We start from the raw sequence: 22,112 nt of genomic DNA on the forward strand, positions 1-22,112 counted from the left end.
ACTAGCAATCATAATGCAGACACTGCCTAAAATCCAGGAACCGAAAGAAGCAGCCTTGTAAATCCTATCCACCTCCAATGTCTAGCATTTGTACCGATGACCATTCAAGTTTTACTCTTCTTATATTTAATAAATTCCTTGACCTTAAAAACCCTCACATCAACATTTTTCATTTCCTCATAGTTATGGTGCCAAACCCTATTAATATTATACACAAATTGTTCAGATGCCATTCCAGGTTGCTGTTATTAGCTTTGTGGCCCTCAGGCTCTGTTACAGACAAGCCCGAAGTATATAAATTGCAAGGGAAGGATTTGATTGCAATTATCACCGTGCGGTGCACAGGAGAAACCTTGGGTGTGCTATTTACACTATACTTCATTATGCCTAAACATCATGTTTGATTATTGTTCTTGACTGGAAAGGGCCTGAAATACGTTTCTGTGGTGTCTAGTGTCTGTTCTTTAGAGAAATCTATTGCATAATAGGGGTGGAGGTTGTGGCTGAGTGACAATGTATAGGTGCTTGGATTCGCACGTATAGATTCACTTATAAATACAGCCGGAGAGCACCATCCAGATTGTGAACTCCATCAGCATTTCTGTCTTCTCAGAATCTGAAGTCCTCAACGTCATGAAGCCAGCAGGCACTGTTCTGCTTCTGATCAGCTTGGCCTGTCTGCTCATCTCTGCAGGTGAGTGCAAAACAATGCAGCAAACTTCTGGGCCAGACTGACTGATGCCAGCAGTTGGATTCCAGTGTTGTTTTCTATGATGATGATAATGATGGTGAATGATGGCCTTTCTATTTCAGTGGAAATTTAGAAAAAAAAGAACTATTTTAACTTTTACTATAGTTCTCTGCTTGAAGCACTTTTCTTCATTTCCAAAATTAGTTTCATGCTGTCTAGGACGAGAAGGCTAGCTTTAGGTTTCATATGCTCCCATGGTCCAATTTTGGGATTGTAGGCCATTTGCATTGCTGTGTGTGGGCCACCAAAAAAGACATTTGGTTAAAATTAAGCTTCTCTCTTTAGGGGAACTTTGATATCGACATGAGAAATTCTCCTAAAACACTTTCTTTAAGAAATTCTTACTTAATATGCTTCAACTATCAGTATTCTTCTGGGACATGGCATAAAAATCTGGGTCATTCTTTTTTATCCTCTAAGCAAACAAAGTAAAGAGAGAATTAGAGGAAGAGGAAGAGAAAGGGAGAAGGAGCGGGAGACACAGAACATTGCGATGATGTCAGAGAGTAGAAAGAGCCCAGGGCTGACAGTCCAAGACTTGTTTCCAGTGTTCATTCTCCTACCACCGCTATGCATACTGAATATGTCACTCCAGTGCTCTGGATGCTAGTTTGTCTGATGTTAAAGCTATAAGGGACGCTCACGTGCACTGATGTATCCTTCAACCACAACAACAAAATGCTACCTAGCACACCGGCTTTAAATCCTAGCAAGTCTGGATTATATTCCTTATTCTGCCATTTATAACATATAAGTATTAATACTTAGCCAAATACTTGAACCAATACTACGTTTCCTTACTTTGTTTGCTGGTTTGTTTTGTTGTTATTGTTTGTTTTGTTTTCTCTTTGTAGCTTTTTTTGTTGTTGTTTTGGTGTTGGTTTATGTTGTTTTGTTTTCTTGAGACCGGGTCTAACTGTGCAGGCCTTGCTGGCCTGCCATTTGCTAGGTAGACCAAGATTTGAATTCTCAGTGGTCCACCTGTTTCCTCAGCTGTGCTCAGGAATTAAAAGTATGTGCAATCATTCACAGTCTTCCTCAGCTTCAAAACTAGGATTGTTATATGAGTTGATCCATATAAGATTTAATGCAGTACTTAAATGTATAATTCCCACAATAGAAAGGGTTATGCTAAATCGAAACTGATAAATTACAATTATTCATATTGAATTTATTTAAAGTTTATTTAGTGTTTTTGTTACATCACTATCCTTTCCAAACTTTTAATTCAGAGAATTCCAGTTCCCTTCAAGTAAATATATACTTGTATTCAACAAAGAATAGCTCAAGACTTTTTCTCCATTTCTCCATGGAGAGACTTGCTATCTGATAACTCACAATGTGGAAAACATAATTGCATAAAAGTACATAAAATGCAAACATAGTGAGAACAATGTTGTCCTAACCGTGCATAAGGCAACCTGCCTCTGGCATGCCTGTGCAGTTAACAAGCCATGTGTCTCGGTGTAGTTCTCCATCCAGAAAGCAAAATGGAGGTGACAGGAGAGGACTGTGATCAGCTGCAGCTGGAAAATGCAGTTATCCTATGTGACTTATCGGCGTCTATTCTTTCTTTGCAGATGCTGTGAGCCAAGGAGGCTTTCAGGTATGTGCCTCTCATTCCTTCTATAGCCATTTCTACCCCAGCAAGTGCACCACATAGCCCAGAGAAGAGGCAGAAGGAAGCCAATCAAACTGCTAACAAGAAATGCTGCAGTTTTGGGGGGGGGGTTGCTCACTTTTCAATGTATTTTCACTTTCATAACAGAACATAAATATGCTTCATGGAATTTTGAGGTATGTAACACTATTTCTCCATTCTGTAAGAAATGAAATAAAAAAAATACTTCACTTAATTTACAGGCTTTTTGCAGAAACTATGAGAAGACACTGGGTGCTGATGCAAAATCATGCCCGAAGATCCACAAACCAGTGTGTGGCACTGATGGAAAAACTTACCAAAACCGCTGTGAATTCTGCCGAACAGCCATGTGAGCAAATGGACACTCGAATAGCATGATGTTCTTGGTTGGGTCCAGTGGCGTAGGCATCCATGAATAGTTAATTAATAATTTATTGTTCCATTAAAGTTAATTTTATATGAAATAAAGTAATATGATTGTCTCCTAATCACAAACCTAGAAAACCAATCTTTGCCTCCTTTACCCAGCCTAGAATTAACCCATTTCTACTGCACTTTATCTCTGAACATCATCTCTTTTCTTTCAGGGAAAGAAGTTTTGGGAAACTTGGTTTCAAACATGAAGGGAAATGCTGATTCTTTTGCACAACAACGGGTGCACCTCTGGATTAATTTTTACATTAAGATGTGTATTCTCTATTGCCCAATCTCCAAGGCAACGTGCTTGTGGCCAGTTATTATGCACAAGATAAAATTTTAATAAAGTCATATCAGTAACATTTCTAAACCAGTGCTTTGTTTCAGATAATGAAAGTACCTCTAATTAATTAAGTTAAGTGGACTGTTACACAATTCTATATGAAATAAGAAACTTGAAAACTAAACAGAATATTACTATACTTGCCAGACCCAGATCTGCCCAATTATGGCTCAGTTCTTTAGTAACTAGGCACAGTATCTGAAGGAAATCAAATTGGTGAAGTAAATATGTGTATCTGACACATGATAGTTGGAAGAGTGGCTTTTCCTAAAGAGTATGCTGAGTTGCATAAGGTCTCAACAGAAGCATTGAGGTCAGAAAGCAATAAAAGATGGGCAAAATACTGGTCACTCTGAGTCTGTTCTGGAACAGTCGCAGCCTCCACATTACTTGTCCCTGGTTTTTATCTGTGTGACACTTGTACCACACAAAATATAATTTCCATAAGTGCAGAACTGTGAAAAGTCTCAATAAATAGATTCACTCGCGTGCTGTGGATGTTTCAAAATAGAGAAATGGGCAAGCTAACCAATTTTGGTCATTGTAAAGACAGACACACACCAACATCAAAGCATGCTTTGATATGTTCTTGCTTTAAAATTCCAATAAAAGAATTACTCCATTTATTATTTCTAGAAATAATTACTGTGTCTATAATATACCAGATATCATTCCAATTTAAAGCAAAGACAAGATTCCTACTTTGAAGAACCACATAACTTAATTGGTGGACAAGACTATGAGTTAAATCTGTTTTCAGTTATTAAAAAATGTGAAAGGAAATGAAATAGAGGCACAAGGCAGAGATAACTGAAGGAGGGTTTTGAGACAAAGATTGCTTGATACTGATTCTTTGGAACGGATATTGAAGATGAAAAAATAGAGAGAGGGCATTTCAAGTAGAGAAAATAACAAATACAAAACAAATAAAAGTAAAATAAGATTGGAAAAATGACATGGGTGAGGGCCCTTGTTTTAGAAATTTAGCTCTAGGGATGTAGGGATGGTAAGAGATTAAGAGCTCAAGCTAGTCTTCCAGAGTTACTGGGTTCAATTCCCAGCAACCGCATGGTGGCTCACAACCATCTATCATGAGATTGGTGCCCTCTTCTGATGTACTGGCATACAAGCAGGCAGAAAACTATACATAATAAACAAATAAATTTAAAAACAGCAGCAACAAATTATTTTTAAAAAGGAAAAGAAAAGAAGTTTGCAGTCTAGAGGATAAGATCATGATAAGATCTGCTTCCTCCCAGAGTCAGTTTTCTCTTTATCATTCTAAGTGGTAAATGCTCTGTTATGAAACCACAAACACATCATGGCATTCCAACCATTGTATAAAATACCACAGGACACAAATGTAAGGGTAGCAGGTCTTAATCGTTTTACTTGGCTTCTACATTCTCTGCTTTTAAATATCTCCACTTACCTCTGAAGAGAGAGCTTGATAACCTTGATTTTTTTCGCCCTTTGTTTCCTTATTTCACTTTCATTTTCTGTCCTCCCTCTTTCCATTCCATTCTTCTTATTGTCTCCTTATGGAACCCTACTCCTCATACGCGGTAGTACTGTCCAGCCTTAATGTGTGGGGAGGAGCTTAGTCTTACTGCAACTTGATACGCCATGTTTCATTGATACTCATGGGATACCTGCCCTTTTCTAACAGAAACAGAGGAGAAGTAGATTGGGAAGTTGGAACATAGGAGGATGGGGGGGGCGGAGGAGGGAGGGAAAATTGAATCTGGAATGTAAAATAAATAATGATTAAATTATTTTTTAAAAAGAGATAGTTCAAAAATTGATTAGTCATCTTTCTTTTGTTTTGTTTTGAGACAGGCTTTCTCTTTAGCTTTGGAACCAGTCTTGGAACTAGTTCTTGTAGACCAGGCTGACTTCGAACTCACAAAGATACACCTGCCTCTGCCACCCAAGTGCTGGAATTAAAGGCATGCACCACCACCATCTAGCAAATCATCATTTTTAATGAGTATATCAAGATAGTTCAAACCATATCTACCTTGTGTACTGATTAAATTAGTGTAATTAATATTATCTTATTGTCCTTGTATTTAGAATCTTACTGTTCCTGTATTTTTTATAATTTTCTTTATTCTTGAGAATTGTAAACATGTATGCAATGATCTAACCCTGCTATCTCCTCCTGCATCTCCTCTATCCACCTCCCTGGTGTGGGAGGTCCTTCTGTCTATATGTTGCTTTTATTGGCTAAAGAATAAAGAGACTGACTTGTCTGTGATAGGGTAGAGTAGATCTAGGTGGGGAAAACTAACTGAATATTGGAAGAAAGAAGGCAGAGTCAGAGACGCCACATAGCTGCCACCAGAACAGACATGCTAGAACCATGCTGGTAAGCCACAGCCACATGACGATACACAGATTAATAGAAATGGGTTAAATTAAGATGTAAGATTTAGCCAATAAGAAGTTAGAGCTAATGGGCCAAGCAGTAATTTAACCAATACGATTTCTGTGTGGTTATTTCATGGCTGAGTAGCTAGGAACAAACAAGCAGCCTTCTAAAACACCTTCCTCTGCAATATGTTCTCTTGCCAACTTATTTTTCTTCCTTTTCTTTTTGTTTTCTTTCCCAAAACCTACTAAATCCAGTTAGTGCTGCCTACATGTACCTGGATGTTGAGCTATCCACTGTAGCAGGACTTTTCTTTGTGGCCACCAACCAGCTCCCAAATTTATAACATAGACTACGTATTAGCTATGAATGCTCGCCATAGTTCAGGCTCATTTCTGCCTAACCCTTTGCACTGAAATTAACCTGTTTCTATTTATCCATTTTTGCCTCAGGGCTTTTTACTTTTCTTTTCTTTTTTCTTTTACTTTCTTTTTTTTTGTATGTCTTACTTTACTGCTGTCTCTATGTCTAGCTGGCTAACAGCTTCCTGGCTTCTAGTTCTGGGCGCATCCCTCTCTTTCTCTTTGTCCTCTCCTCCTTCTCTCCTCTCATTCTTTCATCCTTCTTATTCTCCCTGCCCACCAACCCTGCCTATCCTTTCTCTGCCTAGGTAAAGAGAGTTCATCTCTTTACTAGACCAATTAGGTGCCTTAGTCAGGTAAGGTGAAACAAATTTAGCACATCTTTATATAATTAGACACATGTTATTACATTGTTAATCAAATGAAGCATAAACAAATGTAACACACAGTTAAAGCAATATTCTAAAGTACAAACAAATGTGGCATATCTTTACATAGTTCAAATACTATTCCACCACAATCTGCTGCATCATGGGAAAACAACAGTAGGAACACTATCAAAAGCATGATTTTTCCCTCCCCTGTCAGCTATTGAGTGTCAATAACTCCTCTTTAATGGTGCGTCCAGGATAGCAACTCCCACATTAATGCTGTAATTTTCTCTGGTTTGACCCTATGCCTTTCTTGTATATGTAACCACAGTTACTGTGGGTTTGTAAATGTCATGTCCAGAAGACAGCACTTCACGCACACACCCCAGTCCTCTATCAGAGACCCAAGAAGGATAATATTACCTGAATAAACAGGAAGTGCAGACCAAGCAACTTCCAAAGTTATAGAAATGACAAAAATATCTGGCTGCATGGACAGTCACCCAGGTTCCTCTGCATTGTTGGGACATCCATCTATATCCTACAGGACTAAAATATCCAACAAACTTTTCTGTGAAGTGATGTAGGAGTGTTTCTATCTATCTGTTGTTTCATTGGTTAATTAATAAAGAAACTGCTTGGCCAGATAGGTGGGTGGAGTAGACAGAACAGAATGCTGGGAAGAAGGGAAGTGAGGCAACCGCCATGAAGCAGTCGCCATGACTCTCCTCTCCGAGATGGGTGCAGGCTAGCATCTTCCCGGTAAGGCACTACCTCATGGTGCTACACAGATTACTAAATATGGGTTAATCAAGATGTGAGAGTTTGCCAGTAAGAGGCTAGAGCTAATGGGCCAAGCAGTGTTTAAAAGAATACAGTTTCCGTGTAATTATTTCAGGGTATAAGCTAGCCAGGTGGCCAGGAGCCCGGCAGGAAGAAAAGCAGGACTGCCCACAGCTCATCACTACAGTGAAGCATGAATTTTGATGGACTGTCCTACCTTGTCTTGGCAAAGTTCAGCAATCATTTTCCTTTGTGTTCTGTTTATATAGTTTGTACCATATACTATCAGCAGTCAAGGTAATGGCAGTTTCTTGCCAAATGGCTAGCTTTGCCATGATTAAAGCAAACTTTATATATAGAGGTTATTTGATGTCCATCATCCTTTTATGAAGTAGATTGGTATTTTCAGGAGCAGACATGTCTCACTGTCATAAAAATCCTGAGGTTATTAAACATCATAAATGTCATTTTCTGTAAGTTTCTAAAGCATTTGAAGATCACCTATTTAAAATAATGTTTAACCTTGAAAACATATCTAACATAATTACAAATTTGATTTTTTTTCTCATTTTTTTATTAAAAATTTCCATCTCCTCCTCTTCTCCTCCCCCTTCCCTCCCCTCCCTTCCACCCATAGCCCCACTCCACCCCTCTCCAAGACAAAGAGCCATCAGGGTTCCCTTCACTATTTGATTGTTATAGATGACTTATTGCTAACTTGCATATTTAATTATTTTAAATACTTTGTAATAATAGCTTTCAAGGACTAGAACTTTATGTTACATTTTTCAATGTAATTCCTTAAACAAGAGTTAAAAAATATATAGAATATAACAAAAACTTCTTAAATTTGTATCAATATATAAAAATACACACCAATATAAAATATTTTAGATGAATGGTTGTCGTTTTGTCCTACATTCCTATATTTTCACTAAATAATGACAAACATCCATAACCCACCAAATGACCAAAGCCATCTACCCCACCTCTTGGAAATGTGGGTATTGTACTCTTTAGACCGCTTCCTGTTGTCTAACAGGGGTGACAGCATCCCCAGGGGACCCTGAAAAAATGAGATATTGGTCAAGTCTTAATAAAACTAGTCATAACAATTGTTGTCTGATCTCTTTCCAATGGGAAAGTACAAGGCTTATCTGAAGTCCTGACTAAAGTAGTCTGTGAGGCAAGATCATCTCAGCTAGCTGTACTGAAGTTGTTCTGAATGCAGGACTCTGAGGAAACTGCATCAGAGGCATTCTGAGAGGCTACACCACATGAGTCACTCATCAGTTTTGTTGGTGTCTGGTTCCCTTGTTCTAAAAGCACACAAACTTTCAAGATAACATTCACATTTGCATTAATACAAGTATAGACTGTGAGTTGTACACAAGCTAGCCAAAAATTATTTTTTGTTTTATGTTTAAGCAGATAAAAGACATCTGTCAACTTTATAAATTTTTTTGAAATGTGTAATCAAGCCTATAATCATGCCATATGATAAAATGGTATGTAATAAGTCATGGAAACTCAGTAGGCAAGAAGAGTTATCATGTCTCATCCAATCTCAGAGTTGTTCCCATGCCAAGGGATCAGTATATGTCACCTGTCTTACAGTTTTTCTAGATTTGTTTCTTTATTCTATAATAAAAATTTTCAGGGTGTCTCCCACAAACACACATGGTCTTTATTGATTTATATAATGTAGGTCTTCTTCCCTTTTCTTGGCCATAGATACTTTGAAAATATGATGAAATTTATGGACAAGAGTTGTAAAGATTTAGAAACACAAAATTTTTCTTCAAAAAATAATATTTTTGTTTGTATGCATGTAAGAATGGTAATTAAGAGATTGTTTGTTTTTGATGAGGGCAGAGTGATAGAGATGCAGTTCTCATGTGTGAAGTTCTCAAAAACTATTAAATAAAAGATGCCACCATAAGTAGTATTCATATAACTATCTTTATCCAATGTCGATAGTCAATGCCACATCAAGCTTAGAGACTTACAACAAGCATACATCCAAACATTTGCTTTTCTGTGGCTTTTGAAGGCATGACTAAACTAGAAAAAAACATTTGTCTTCATACACTATTGTCATAACAAGATATTCAACTAAATTCCAAGATGGCTTCAGTCATGTGACTGGTATTTTAGCTCACAACTGAGGATATTTCATTTCATCTAATATTCCCAGGCCTCATAAGGCTTAGACCAAAACTTACCATTCCTCCACACCTATTGCCTCCTATTCTAAGGAATGTGACAACAGCTCAAATTTCAGGAAAAGGGAATAGATTCTTGTTCTGTAGAAGAATAGAAATATGTAAGGTTATGTTGATGCTGACCTTTGTAACACGGTTCTAAAGCTATGCTCTTTCTTCAAAACATAAATCAAACTTTGAGTGGCTAATATATAGAATGTGATTGGAATCAAGCCTTAAGTAACAAGTTAATAAAAAATTTAAAAAAACCCTACTTACTGTGTGCTTAGTTTCTCTTAAATATGAAGATGCAACAAAAGTCAAAACCAGATAGGGTGGGAGTGTCTGTGGAGGGATTGGGAGAAGGGCAGGAAGTGGAAATTTGGATTTTTTTAAGTAATAAAAAAATAGAAAAAACCTCACAACCAGTGCTATTCTTAAAGGGGTAAATGGAGGTGAACTAGGTGGTTAGAAAGAGATTAAACTTCATTTAATATCCCCAAATTTACAGACACATACAACAAAAGATCCTCATGTAATAGAAGTCTTGGGAACAAGACATCTTTTATAACAAGCATACTTCATGACTATTTTAATTACATTCTATTTTGTATTTTATTGGTGTCTCCTCATTTCATATGGGTACAACTAAAATGAAGTCAGCAAGGTCATGTGTCTACTTTCCTCCAATGCTGATGTAAACAGAATAACATTGGCTAACATTAGTGGAACACGGTTATGCGTCAGATAAATGTGAAACCCCAATAAATAATGATGAAACTGAATGCAACTGAATTTCAGTTTGCATTGAAACTTCATGTACTGGCTAAAGTAATGAATACCCACAGCAGAAAAACTATCTCAAGCAAGATAGTTTCTTCAAAGCTCAACACACTAAAACTGGTCCCTTGTGTGGACTCAGAGATTGTACAAATTTATTAATCAATGAATCAGCTAAGGAATTACAAGGGCCCTTGATGCAGAGGGATTATTTAATGGATGGCCTTTAGCCTTTCTGGATTCTGTAGTTGATAAGATTGGTTAACTACCTGGCAAGCCTTTCTCTGAGAACTTTGACAACAGGATGCTGCATTTATCAGTGACTGTCTCTTAGAAAAGTTATACTCCAAAGACCAGAGTAAATGTTTTCCTTTTCTATCTGGGCTCAGTGAGACATACTGTGCTTGTATCAGGATAATCTAAAGAATGTGATGGAGCACTTTTTTTTCGCTTCTTCTGTGTTCAAACTCTAGACCTATTCTGAGGGTCACAAGAATTAAACTGGAGACTTGTTTTTCTCTCCCTGAGGAAGAACAAGTAAATACAAAAAGAGAAAATTATTGGAGAGTTCATAGCTTCTCCACTCTTGGGTGCGTGGCAAATGACCTGATATTTAATCAAGTAATCTGGATATTGAAAGTCCATTGCAGAAACCAACTGGCCTACCTCCCTTCAAAGCACTTTTGAAAAGGGCAGGTAATGCTGGCACAGTGCCAGCAGGTAGCAGGCATTGTCCTGTCCTGCTCCAGGTTTGTCCCACTCCATTACAAAGCAGGCTTGTGGGCACAGCCATGTGGATTCAAAGTGCCCGCAACATATTAAATTGACGTAATTCAATAAATGTAGTCAGGACTTGAAATGATTATTGATAGCAGGAAATTGTGTTTTCTATTTTTCCCACCTCCAGAATAAATCCATTTTAATCCTAACTCTAGCTCATTTTCTAGATGGAGAAGTAAAGAGAAAATCAAGACAGAATAACAGTAAAGCTGCTATGAAACAAAGGTATTTCCTTTCCAAACCACAGCTAAGTGTCTAGAGAAACTCAATTCCTAGAATGACTTCTTATCATGATCTTTAGACAGGATACTACAACCGTTGCATTTTGTTTAAACAGTTGCCTCTGAAACACCTCGTGCTACCCCTGCTTTTCAACCCCAGGGTAACTGACATCTCAAAGCAACACACATTGTAGGCAGCATCCAATACTTGTAAGTCAGGACGTTGTAATGATAGTTAAAAATCACCTGAGATTCTCCTTTGAGGCCAAGGAGGCTGCTTGAAAACCACATTTAAAGATGTGGCTGCTTTCACAGAATACTTGTTCTTGGGTACCTGTGCTTCATTTCACGACGGGAGGCTTTGTGGTGAGTTTCCTACAGTGTTTAAGAGTACAGAAGCACACCTACACACACACACACACACACATACCACAAACACATCACATACATCACACTACACACATACACATACATCATATCCACACCCAGAGACACACACTTGAACACAGAATTACACACAGAGCGAGACGCACACACATGTGCACATGCATGCACACACAGCATTCTAAGCCTATTACATTTGATTACTCATACATACATGTGTTTAGAACTGTGCACGTGGATTAGATAACCTATCAAGTGGTTGTTCCTGGAGAACACTGATTCTCCCCCTCTTCACAGCTATTTAAATTCCCGAGCTCTTCATCTTAATAGTGGGCTTGGTGAGAGTTCCTCCATCCATATTGCTATGCCAACTGTTTCTGTCATTGTGCATGCAACCATGATGTTAAGATTTCATGACTCCTTGTTCCCATATCTACCCTTCCTATATCCCAACTAGGGAGCCATTCTAGGGTTGGCAGAGACTTGACTCTAGAGGGGTTCCCAGGTGTCCAGGAAGACGCCCCCAGCTAGGTCCTTGGGCAGCTGAGGAGAGGGTCCCAGAAATGTCCAGATCCTATTGCCATACTCATGAATATCTTGCATATCACCATAGAACCTTCACCTGGCATTGGATGGAGAAAATGACAGAGCCCCACATAGGAGCACCAGACTGAGCTCCCAAGGTCCTGATGAGGAGCAAAAGGAGAGAGATCATGAGCAAGGAAGTCAGGACCGTGAGGGGTGCGTTTACCCATTGAGACGGTGGGACAGATCTAACGGGAGACCACCAAGTCCAGTTGGATTGGGACTGATGGAACAGGGGACCAAACCGGACTCTCTGAATGTGGCTGACGGTGGAGGAGGACTGAGAAACCAAGGACAACGGCAATGAGCAGGAACTCTACAGCATGGACGGGCTCACTGTGAGCCTTGTCAGTTTGGTTGCTCACCTTCCTGGACTTAGGGGGAGCTGGAAGGACCTTGGACTTAACATAGTGAAGGGAACCCTGATGGCTCTTTGTCTTGGAGAGGGGTGGAGTGGGGGTATGGGTGGAAGGGAGGGAAGGGAAGGGGAAGGAGGAGGGGAGGAGATGGAAATCTTTAATAAAAAAAATGAGAAAAAAAAGATTTCATGACTCTAACTTCCTGCCAAGTGTAGAAGACACAATTTCACAGCAAGCTTCTTGTTCCTCTGGCTCTTGTAATATTCCAATACTGTTCATAATGTCCCCTGAGCCTCAGATGTAAGGATTGTAATGCAAATATGTGAATTGGGTCTGGGAACCCCATGATCAGTTGTTTGCTACATATGGACTAGTTGCAGGTTTCTGTGATACTTTCCAATTGCTGCAGAATAAAACTTCCTTATGATGGCAAAACCATCCACCTACATCATGCTATTTAATGTCTAGCTGTCATATTATCAAACATATCTTTTGGACCTGCTCAAGATAATTTAAATTTCTTACATGGAGCCTCCAACCATGAAGACAATATTGCAGTGTGTTATAATACTGAGTTTAAAATCAAGTACACCTCCCAAGATGTTTTTCACATGAGCGTTTGTTTGGTGCTATAACTTGAGAAGAAAATGCCAGAGTGTAGTGTTATTCCCCTAACATGAACTCTATTGTCTACTGCTAACTCATAAAAACACATTACATGTCATCATTCCTAACCGAACGCATTCATAACTTACTAATGACCAATAGCTGATGCATTTAACTTGATTTTAATATGTAATTTGAAGTAAATGATTGGTATAAATTTCAGTTGAGGGAAAATGCCTTGAAGGTCCGCATCATAGACATATAAACTTGTTGAGTGAATAGCAACACCACCTGACAATAAGCCATTCCTTAGCAATAAAGAAATGAACAAGGAATTCATCCCTTGCCCAGGTGTGTCTCCTCATTTTCATCCTGGGAGAAGATAATTCGACAGACGCATATTAAAGTTTGGATATTTACGGGAGTTTGGGGTGTGAGGCTCAAATTCAAGAAACACCTTCTCTTGTGAAAGTTTACTGTGGAATTTTCGAGACAGTGCTGAACAGTATTTAGCAATAAGGGTGGAGAATTTTTCAAATATATAACATGGTAGTGATGAACGTGGTTTATTTAGAAAGGAGCTACAGAAGAATTACACTTAAGCTATCCAACAGCCAAGTTTGAGTCTCCTGGCTCTGTCATGGAGGGTTTGACGTTCCTTCCCTTCATGTTCCTGGTTGTATTTTCAGGTAAGAAAGTTGTGTCTGATGTCTTTCTTTCCAACTCTCTAAGGACAGAGTTCAAATATTTGAGGGTTGAGGTGATGCTATATCAGAATCAAACAACGAAATGGCAAAGATAATTTCAGAAAGATGAAAGACCCAGAGGCATAAAATGTTACTAGGTGCAAGAATGGAAGACTTGTGGTCGGAGGGAAGCAAGAATAAGAGGTTAGAAAAGGCTTAGAGTACAAAGGTAAATTTTATATAAGAGCATCTTAAAAATTCACTTTCATATCTTGCAAGAGAAGGGTGGTGTGCTTTGATCCAATATTGCGTGGTTAGATTTTAAATTTGTTTTAATATTGAATTTTTATATTTATATAACTTGCTTAAGGTGTTTGAGTCTCTCGTAAGCAAAATAGAAATAATTAGTCTTCCCTTTTTCTTTAGAAATTGCAAGGGTGATTACATCAGTTGCCATTATTTGAACTCTTTGTAGGTGACAGATACTGCTATACTTTCTAGTTCATACTTTAATATAAGTGCTTTAAAAGTTTTGGTTTAGTGTGGTTTTTCATTTCCACTTCTGATTTTATGACCTCTACTCTATGCTGATGTTGGCTTTTCACACTTCCCTCTTCTTCACCTCCCAAGCCCACATCAGCACCACTTTTTGCTGACACATCCATGCTACCTAGTCTCTCATTCATTTCATTTTGTGTGTTGTAGAACTCGCTGTGTGACTATGCTGTCCTATTTACACATTTGTATTCATTGACAGATTTCTCAGAATCATGGTCTTTGTTGTATCTTTAACTCTCATTATAGTCCTGGCACAGTAAGGGGCTCTTTAAACATAAACATTTCAGCGAATTGGATGAATGACTATATTACAATCATGATTCCCCCCATACTCTATCAGCATCATTCCGAATGCTGCCAGCTGCTCAGAGTTCTGCCTAGACAAAGTCTTATCTACCAGCCAGTATACCAGCATGCTCAACTCAATTGCCAATGCATTCAGTTGTGTTTAAAGTGTGTGAGATTCGAAGGTATATACTTTTAAAGATATCAAGCAGGGAAATTTATAATTCAAATGAGACCCTGACTAGAAATTGGAAATCATCTACTTCAAGATGATTTTAAGTTGTGTACCATGAGCAGAAAGTTACCCAGGAAAACAAAGTAACATTGAATAAAAACTTAGATGAAACCTCAAGATAAAAAAGAAAAGTGACTGCTATCAAGAACAGGATGAGACAAAAGGAACACTTTAACTAACAAAAGATGTGACCCAGAAGAAAGCCATTTTGCTAAGCTGCAAAATATTAACTTTTGCTTATTGTTTTTCGACACTAACATTGGGGGACCATAATCTGAAAATATAAAAAAATATAAGTGATATTTGAATTGCCAGAATAAATTGAAAACATGAAATACATTAGTTTTAGAACTTAAGTTTTTTTATTTTTATTGAGCTCTACATTTTACTCTGCTTCCCTTTCTACCGCTCCCTTCTCCTTCATCCCTCATCCAAGGTACCCATGCTCCCAATTTACTCAGGAGATCTTGTATTTTTCTACTTCCCATGTAGATTAGATCTATATATGTCTCTCTTAGTGTCTTCATTGTTGTCTAGGTTCTCTGGGATTGTGGTTTGTGGGCTGTTTTTCTTTGGTTTATGTTTAAAAACCACTTATGAGTGAGTATATGTGATAATTGTCTTTCTGTATCTGGGTTACCTCATTCAAAATGATGTTTTCTAGTTCCACCCATTGTGTAAATGTACCACATTTTCTTTATCCATTCTTTGGTCGAAGGGCTATGACAAACAATGCTGCTATGAACATAGCTGAGCATATGTCCTTGTGGAATGATTGAGCATCCTTTGGATATAAACTCAAAAGTGATATTACTGGGTTTTGAGGAAGGTTGTTTCCTAATTTTCTGAGAAATCACCTCACTGACATCCAAAGGGGCTGTACCAGCTTGCATTTCCACCAGCAATGCAGACGTGTTCCCTTTTCCCAACAACCTCTCCAGTATAAGTTGTCATCAGTGTTTTTGATCTTGGCCATTCTTACAGGTGTAAGATGGAATCTCAGAGTTGTTTTTTCTGATGACTAAGGATGTTGAACATTTCCTTAAGTGTCTTTAGGTCTGTACTCCATTTTTTTATTGGATTATTTGTTCTTTTGATGACCAAGTTTTAAGAATCTACTGCTGCTCCTCGTCTAGACCAGGATAACAATCTCTATCTGCACTCAACTTTTTCTCATGCCCATGGGAAGTGTAGCTCTTGCCCCATATCAGGCTTTATTTTTTTTTCAGCAGAAAGAAAGAGATCATTACAGAAAACTACAACTGATCTAAGTGACAAAGAGATCAACTGACCATGGGGTTCCCTCCTCCAAGCAGACATTTGTGGCACAGTCCTTAAACTTCTATGCTTAAGGAACATCCTGGGAGAGAGGCAGAAAGAGTTTAAGAGCCAGAGGACTATGACAGTTGCTGGAAAATAGACTCTACTGGGGGAAATGACAAAGAAAAGGGATATGATGATGGGGAGGAGTGGTTCTGGGACGAGTAGGAAGGGGAAGTTGGGGCTGAACATGATCAAGATACAATGTGTGAAATTCTCTAAGTCTTAGTTCAAAACTATACTTTGAATAGGTGTAATATAATACCTTAGAGTAAACTTAATAAAGAAAATAAAAGACCTTTACAATAAACATTTAAAACACTGGACAAGTAATTTAAAGAGGATTCTAAAAGAGTGTAAAAACTTCCATGTTCATAAATTGGCAGAATCAATATTGTAAAATTGACTATATTGTCCAACTTATACTAAAGATTCAGTGCAATTCTGATTAATATTCTAAGGACATCCTTCAAAGAAACAGAACATCAATACTAAAATTTATATAAAAACAAATAGATAAAAATATATCCCAAATAGCCAAAGCCTTATTAATAAAAAATGAGCGCAATTGGAAGTGTCAAAATTATTGGTCTCTTAGAGCCATTCTAAAAATAAAAATACATAAAAAAGAAAGAAAGGATACATACAAAAATACATGTAGTATCTATCATTTTCTATAGTTTAACCAAAAATAATATAACCAGCACTGTAATTGACGTTGGGAGTTTTGCTTAGAGGCAAATAATGCTTTCCCTGCAGGCTGGAAGAGACTTTGTTCTTAGAAAATTGATAATCATTCATAAAATGCATTCTATGATATAACAGAAGCTTAAATAGGTACTGAGCAGAGACTACTCTTATTTCTTATTTCTCAAGAAACAAAAGGAAATAAGGACAGAAAGAAGGCCTAGTTAAAAAGAAATCAGATAACACTATTCACAGATGAGCATGCATGCTAGATGCTATGCTATTTTGGAAATTATAACTCATTAAAGAAAAATAGTTGGAAGAACCTACATATTCAATGTAAGTGAATAATGGGAAAATCCCAAATTTGGAGTTAATTTTTAAAAATTCAAGAAGTTATATAATAATCATATCATGTGGTGAATTGTTTGTTTTAAAATATTAAAATAATTCCTCTTTCATTCTTTTTCTTATTGTTTCATTTCAGTTTCTTCTACCCAGATTTCAAAACCAAGTACCATCAAGCTGGAAGAGAATCAAAAACCTTCACTTATTCTAGAGACAAAAAATGAAGCTAATCCTGCAGGAGGGGAGAAACCTGATGAACGAGAAGGTGGTCTCACACCAGGTAAACCAGGAATGCTCATTCTGCAAGGACAGCCAGGGTATTCTAACCAACCAGGCAAACCAGTCAGCGGTGACCAGCAAGGGAGGCCAGAAGTTCTTAAAAATCCTGGGATGCCCAGTCCTTGGATTTTGCAAGGGAAGCCAGGGGAATCAAATCAAAAAGGAACTTCACGTTCTTCTAACAAGCAAGAAGAATCAGGATCACGTAGTCAACAAGGAAAGCCAGGGTCTCCTAACCAAAAAGGGAAGCCAATATCACCTAAGAACAAAGACAAGCCAAAGTCTCTTAGCCAAAAGGTGAAGCCAACACTACCTACCCTACCTACCAATAAAGGCAAGCCTGGTAGTTTAGAATCCTCTAGCCAACAAGGGAAACCAGGATCTTCTGGCCAACCATGGAAGCCAAAACCTTCTAGCCAACAAAGGAAACCAAGGTCTTTATATAATCAAGAAGAAAGAAAAAATGAAGAGAACTTATCAAAGGATGGTACAATGAGGATTAAGGTTAGTATTGATGTCTGTCTTATTCTTTCTTTAAACTTACCTCAGTCATTATGTTTTCCAAGCCTGATAATAGCTGAATACCACAAACTCACAATTTGCAATGCCATTGACCAAACAAAATGAAAGCCATTTTAGTTTCATATTTGTCATCACTGAGGGACTTTCTGTTTTATATCATTTTTTGTTTCTTTCTGTCCTCTTATGTTCAAACCCTCAAACATAAACTGAATTAATTAAAAATCTCATCAACCAAGTCCATCCCTCTTGGGTTTAACTTTCACACCCATTTCAATCGCAGCTGTATTCTGTAAAGTACTGAACATGATCATTCCAAATGAAACTGGTCTGCTGTTCCTAATCAAAATTCTTCAGTGATTCTAGTTTCCTAGAAGATGCAACTCAACATCCCGAATGTGACTTCCAGGGATTTTCAGCGTTAGGATCCTGTTTGTCATCTAATGTCATTCCAAATCGCACCTACACACAATGCCGTCCATATCACAGAGTCCTGTGATAGCCCGCTAACACATTCCTGAGCGTTTCCTGCGTCGTACAAGTTATGCTGTTTCTTTATAACTAACCATCTCTAGTTTCAACTCAATCATGAACATGGTTTAAAAACTACCATTTCGTTTTAACCTCTATTCTTATAATCTAGGATAAATGAAAGACAATAATCAGTTCTCCTGGTTTGGTCGATGGATGGAATAACAACGTGCTTGATGCTTGTGAGCTGTTTTACATAAAGAGGAGCATCTACATATTCAGCATGCATCCTGTATCCTCTCCTGGGTCCCGCCTTCTTTCCCCTGTGGCTTCCTGGTTCCACCTATCTAAACGCTTTCATTTTATACTTAGACCCTACTTTGATAGAACATGTTCTCTATCTCATCTTAAGGATAAGATTATTATTTTTATCGTAAATTACATATTTTCATCTTACTTTCAGGGGAAAGCTATATGTTCTTCTTAGTGTCTCTTGGTTGATTTAAAGTATTACTTTCCCAGAAAGAAGGCTGTCATCCTTCTTAACAGCCTCAGCAGGTCACTGAGGTCTTCAGGACATCACACAACTTTGGCAATTGTATAGTGCTTATAAAATGGGAGAAATGGCTTTATCTGTTTTATAGGTTATGTATGAATAAGTCACCATCATAAGGTTATAAACTTTTGACTAAAAGTATCTCCTCATTCTTATTAATGATTGTCTTCATGGGCTAGCCAAAACTTTGTGGAACTAATCTTCTGATGTTTAGTAATTTATACTCAAAGAAATATCGTTAGGTACTACAGAAAGAAATTGTGTATAATTTTATGGCTGCCTTATCTTTCCTTCACACAGAAAAAAATCAATGAACTTTATGCTATTTACATTTGTCAGTATGGCTTTTCCCAGACTTGCTGCTCCTTTTAGAGTTAAGATTTGTCTCTAAATCATTTAAGAGCAGGTTACGCTTTAGAAACTTTGCAGTAAATAACTACATATAAGTCAATGATTAGATATTTAACACATTCATGTGTGAGGCTTGAACCTGAAAGCACTATGCTTCTATGCCTACAATTGTAAAATAGATCAAAATATATTGTTCATTCCAGACATTCACATAACCCTATAGACCTATAGATTCAATGTATTATATGTAATAAGGGAATAATATGATTGACACATAATAATGCAGAATAATGCTTCTCAATAATAAATAAACAATTATGTTTTCTTTGATGATGTTTGAATCAAACTCATCACACTGTCCTTACCTGATGTTCTCTCCCATCTTTGCAGGCTGGAAGCATGGTCAGCAAGAGCCCAGCTGGTAAAGAAAGGTGCGACTCAGTGTACAAACCAGTCTGTGGTTCTGATGGGAAGACTTATGGGAACTCCTGTGTATTTAAGGAAGCAAAGAGGTAATAATCTTTTCTCTTCCTTTTCAGTCATAGAAAAGAGAATAATATTTTCTATGTCTAGATAATCTTCTCTCAGCAATGGTCCCAACTATTATTTGTCTAAGAAAATCTTTTTAAAATAATATTTTCTATGTCTAGATAATCTTCTCTCAACAATAGTCCTGGCTATTATTTGTCTAAGGACATGTTTAAAACATACCTAATTCTCTTTTAAAACTGGTAGGTGTGGGTATCTAAGGAGGCCGAAAGAGGTTGTCAGATCCCCTAAAACTGGAGTTAACAGGTGGTTGTGAATCACTCAGTGTCAGTACTGGGATACCAATCCTGGTCCTCTATAAGAGCCGCAAGTTCTCTTAATGACTGAGACACATCTTCAGTCCAAGATACCTAATCACTGAACTACATGTTCAGCTAAGTCTTGGAGAACAGTGATTGTTAATCTGATTATATTAGGATAAAATTACTTTCTGTTGAGGATTTACCAAACATTTCTTAATAGCTCCAATTACCACACAGTGCTTTAAGATTTGGAAGTAAAACAATAAGCAAAAATTCAGAAATTCCTAAGTATTGAGCTTTATTGCTCAAAATATGAGAGAAGTTAAAAAAAATATCAAAAACGAACACTAGGAAACCCTTGCATTAGGTATTGTTATTTTAAAATGTTATTTTAATTTTAATGTCGCTAGAAGTGGGTTTGGTGAAGCATATGAACCATCTGGTGTTATGTTCTTCTACAAGAAATAAAACTATTTATGCCATTTAGAAATTGTAAGATATGAGCCAGGGTGATGACTCATTAGGTAAAAGTTCTGGCCCCCAAGACAGACAGCATGAGTTCCATCCCACTGACACACAAGGTAAGAGGAGGGGAGTTAATACTGCATACCTGTGTCATCTGACCTTTGTATATGTGTGACAGCACACATCTGACCCCAGTACACACACATAGTATAAAAGTATATAGGGCTCAACGAAGAAGATTTTAAAATTGTAACAACTAATTAAGAAAGAGTTACAAAGTAACTTTGGAGAATTTTTGAATGCTCAGCGAGTTAGGAATACGTCTCTTGTTTTCAGCAGTTGTGGAATCTGGGAATTACATAACTGTTAACGTTGTGATACCTGCAAGCATTTGTAACTACAAAGGACCTTAGACCCCAGTTCTCTCATATTATTGATAAAGCACCTTGTCTAGAGAGGAGCAGTGGCTGAAGCAATGTGCATAGCTTCACGGGACAGTGAATGAGGGCCACAGAACCCAGGAGCTAAGCCTGCTTTTCCTAGCTGATCTCAAACCATCCCATTTCCCTTTGTGGTGGTGTCACAATGGCTGGATTTCTCTCATTGGTTTTTTTTTTTTTTTTTCAGGCTGAGTAGAGGGAAGCTGACTCTCAACCATGAGGGGAAATGCTAAATGCTCATATGAACCAAGTTATCGATAGCATCAAAAGCCAACTGCAATTCTGATTTCACAATGGATTTCCTGGCGAGTTCAAGTGTGACGCTAGCGTGGTGTTCTAAGGCTAATGGAGTCTGCATTATTTCTGAGCTTGTTCCATTCACTGCAAATAAAATCATTCCAAAATATGTTCCTGATTGCTGGAGTTTTGTGTAAACTTTCCCCAAAATTATCAGTGTCCTTTATCCCTCCCCTTCCCAAACTTCAAAACTTTGTCAATATGAGTCTTTCTTGTTCTTTCAATACATGAACCAACATGTTAGAATTTCAGGACTGCCTACAAAATGTAACAATTTTTCACTTTAGGAATCTTGGTTCCAGAAATCTCTGGGGGAGTTAAAGTAACCTCAGTGAAACTATAGTCCGTGATTTATAACAGATTTTATATGAGAATATTATGAGCAAGTGTATTAAGAAATTAAGTGACCTAGGTGAAGAAGACAAATTCATAAAAACGCACTATTATCTAAGAAGGAAGATGAACAAAACTGGACATGGTAAAATTAGAACACTAATCAAAAACTTCCTGATCAGATGGCTTCCCTAGGGAATTATACCAAGCATTTGAGGGAATATTAACGTTAATCTTTCTCAAATTAATCCGAAGAATAATAACAGGAAATCACTTGAGAACTCACTTTTTGAAGTCAGTATTACCCTGATGGCAATGACAGATAAAGACCCATCTACAAAAACCACAGGCCAACATCTTTTGTGAGTGTTGACTCACACAGTCTTTAGTGACATTATAGGAACCTGTATTCACCAGCACATAGAGGGGATTAGGGACTCTTAAGATGGCTCAGAAAGTAAAAGTTCTCGCCACCAAGCCTGAAAATCCACATTTGATCCCCAGGACCCATGTAATGAAAAGTGAAAAT

At 37.6% G+C, this 22,112-nt stretch overlaps 2 protein-coding genes across 2 annotated transcripts; both read left to right on the forward strand.

Annotated features, from left to right (window-relative positions):
- Positions 1-633: 633 nt before the first annotated feature.
- Positions 634-3,029, forward strand: LOC119814081 (serine protease inhibitor Kazal-type 12). The gene is made up of 4 exons (XM_038329376.1): positions 634-694; positions 2,332-2,357; positions 2,615-2,742; positions 2,981-3,029. The coding sequence occupies exons 1-4, from the start codon at positions 634-636 to the stop codon at positions 3,027-3,029; spliced, it is 264 nt and encodes an 87-aa protein (XP_038185304.1).
- Positions 3,030-8,533: 5,504 nt separating this feature from the next.
- Positions 8,534-21,186, forward strand: Marcol (MARCO like). Its single transcript, XM_038331476.2, has 5 exons — positions 8,534-8,551; positions 13,537-13,651; positions 17,221-17,864; positions 19,648-19,769; positions 21,141-21,186. The coding sequence occupies exons 1-5, from the start codon at positions 8,534-8,536 to the stop codon at positions 21,184-21,186; spliced, it is 945 nt and encodes a 314-aa protein (XP_038187404.2).
- Positions 21,187-22,112: the final 926 nt, after the last annotated feature.

The sequence above is a fragment of the Arvicola amphibius genome, chromosome 5, assembly GCF_903992535.2.
Source record: "Arvicola amphibius chromosome 5, mArvAmp1.2, whole genome shotgun sequence".
In the NCBI taxonomy this organism is placed as follows: Eukaryota; Metazoa; Chordata; class Mammalia; order Rodentia; family Cricetidae; genus Arvicola; species Arvicola amphibius.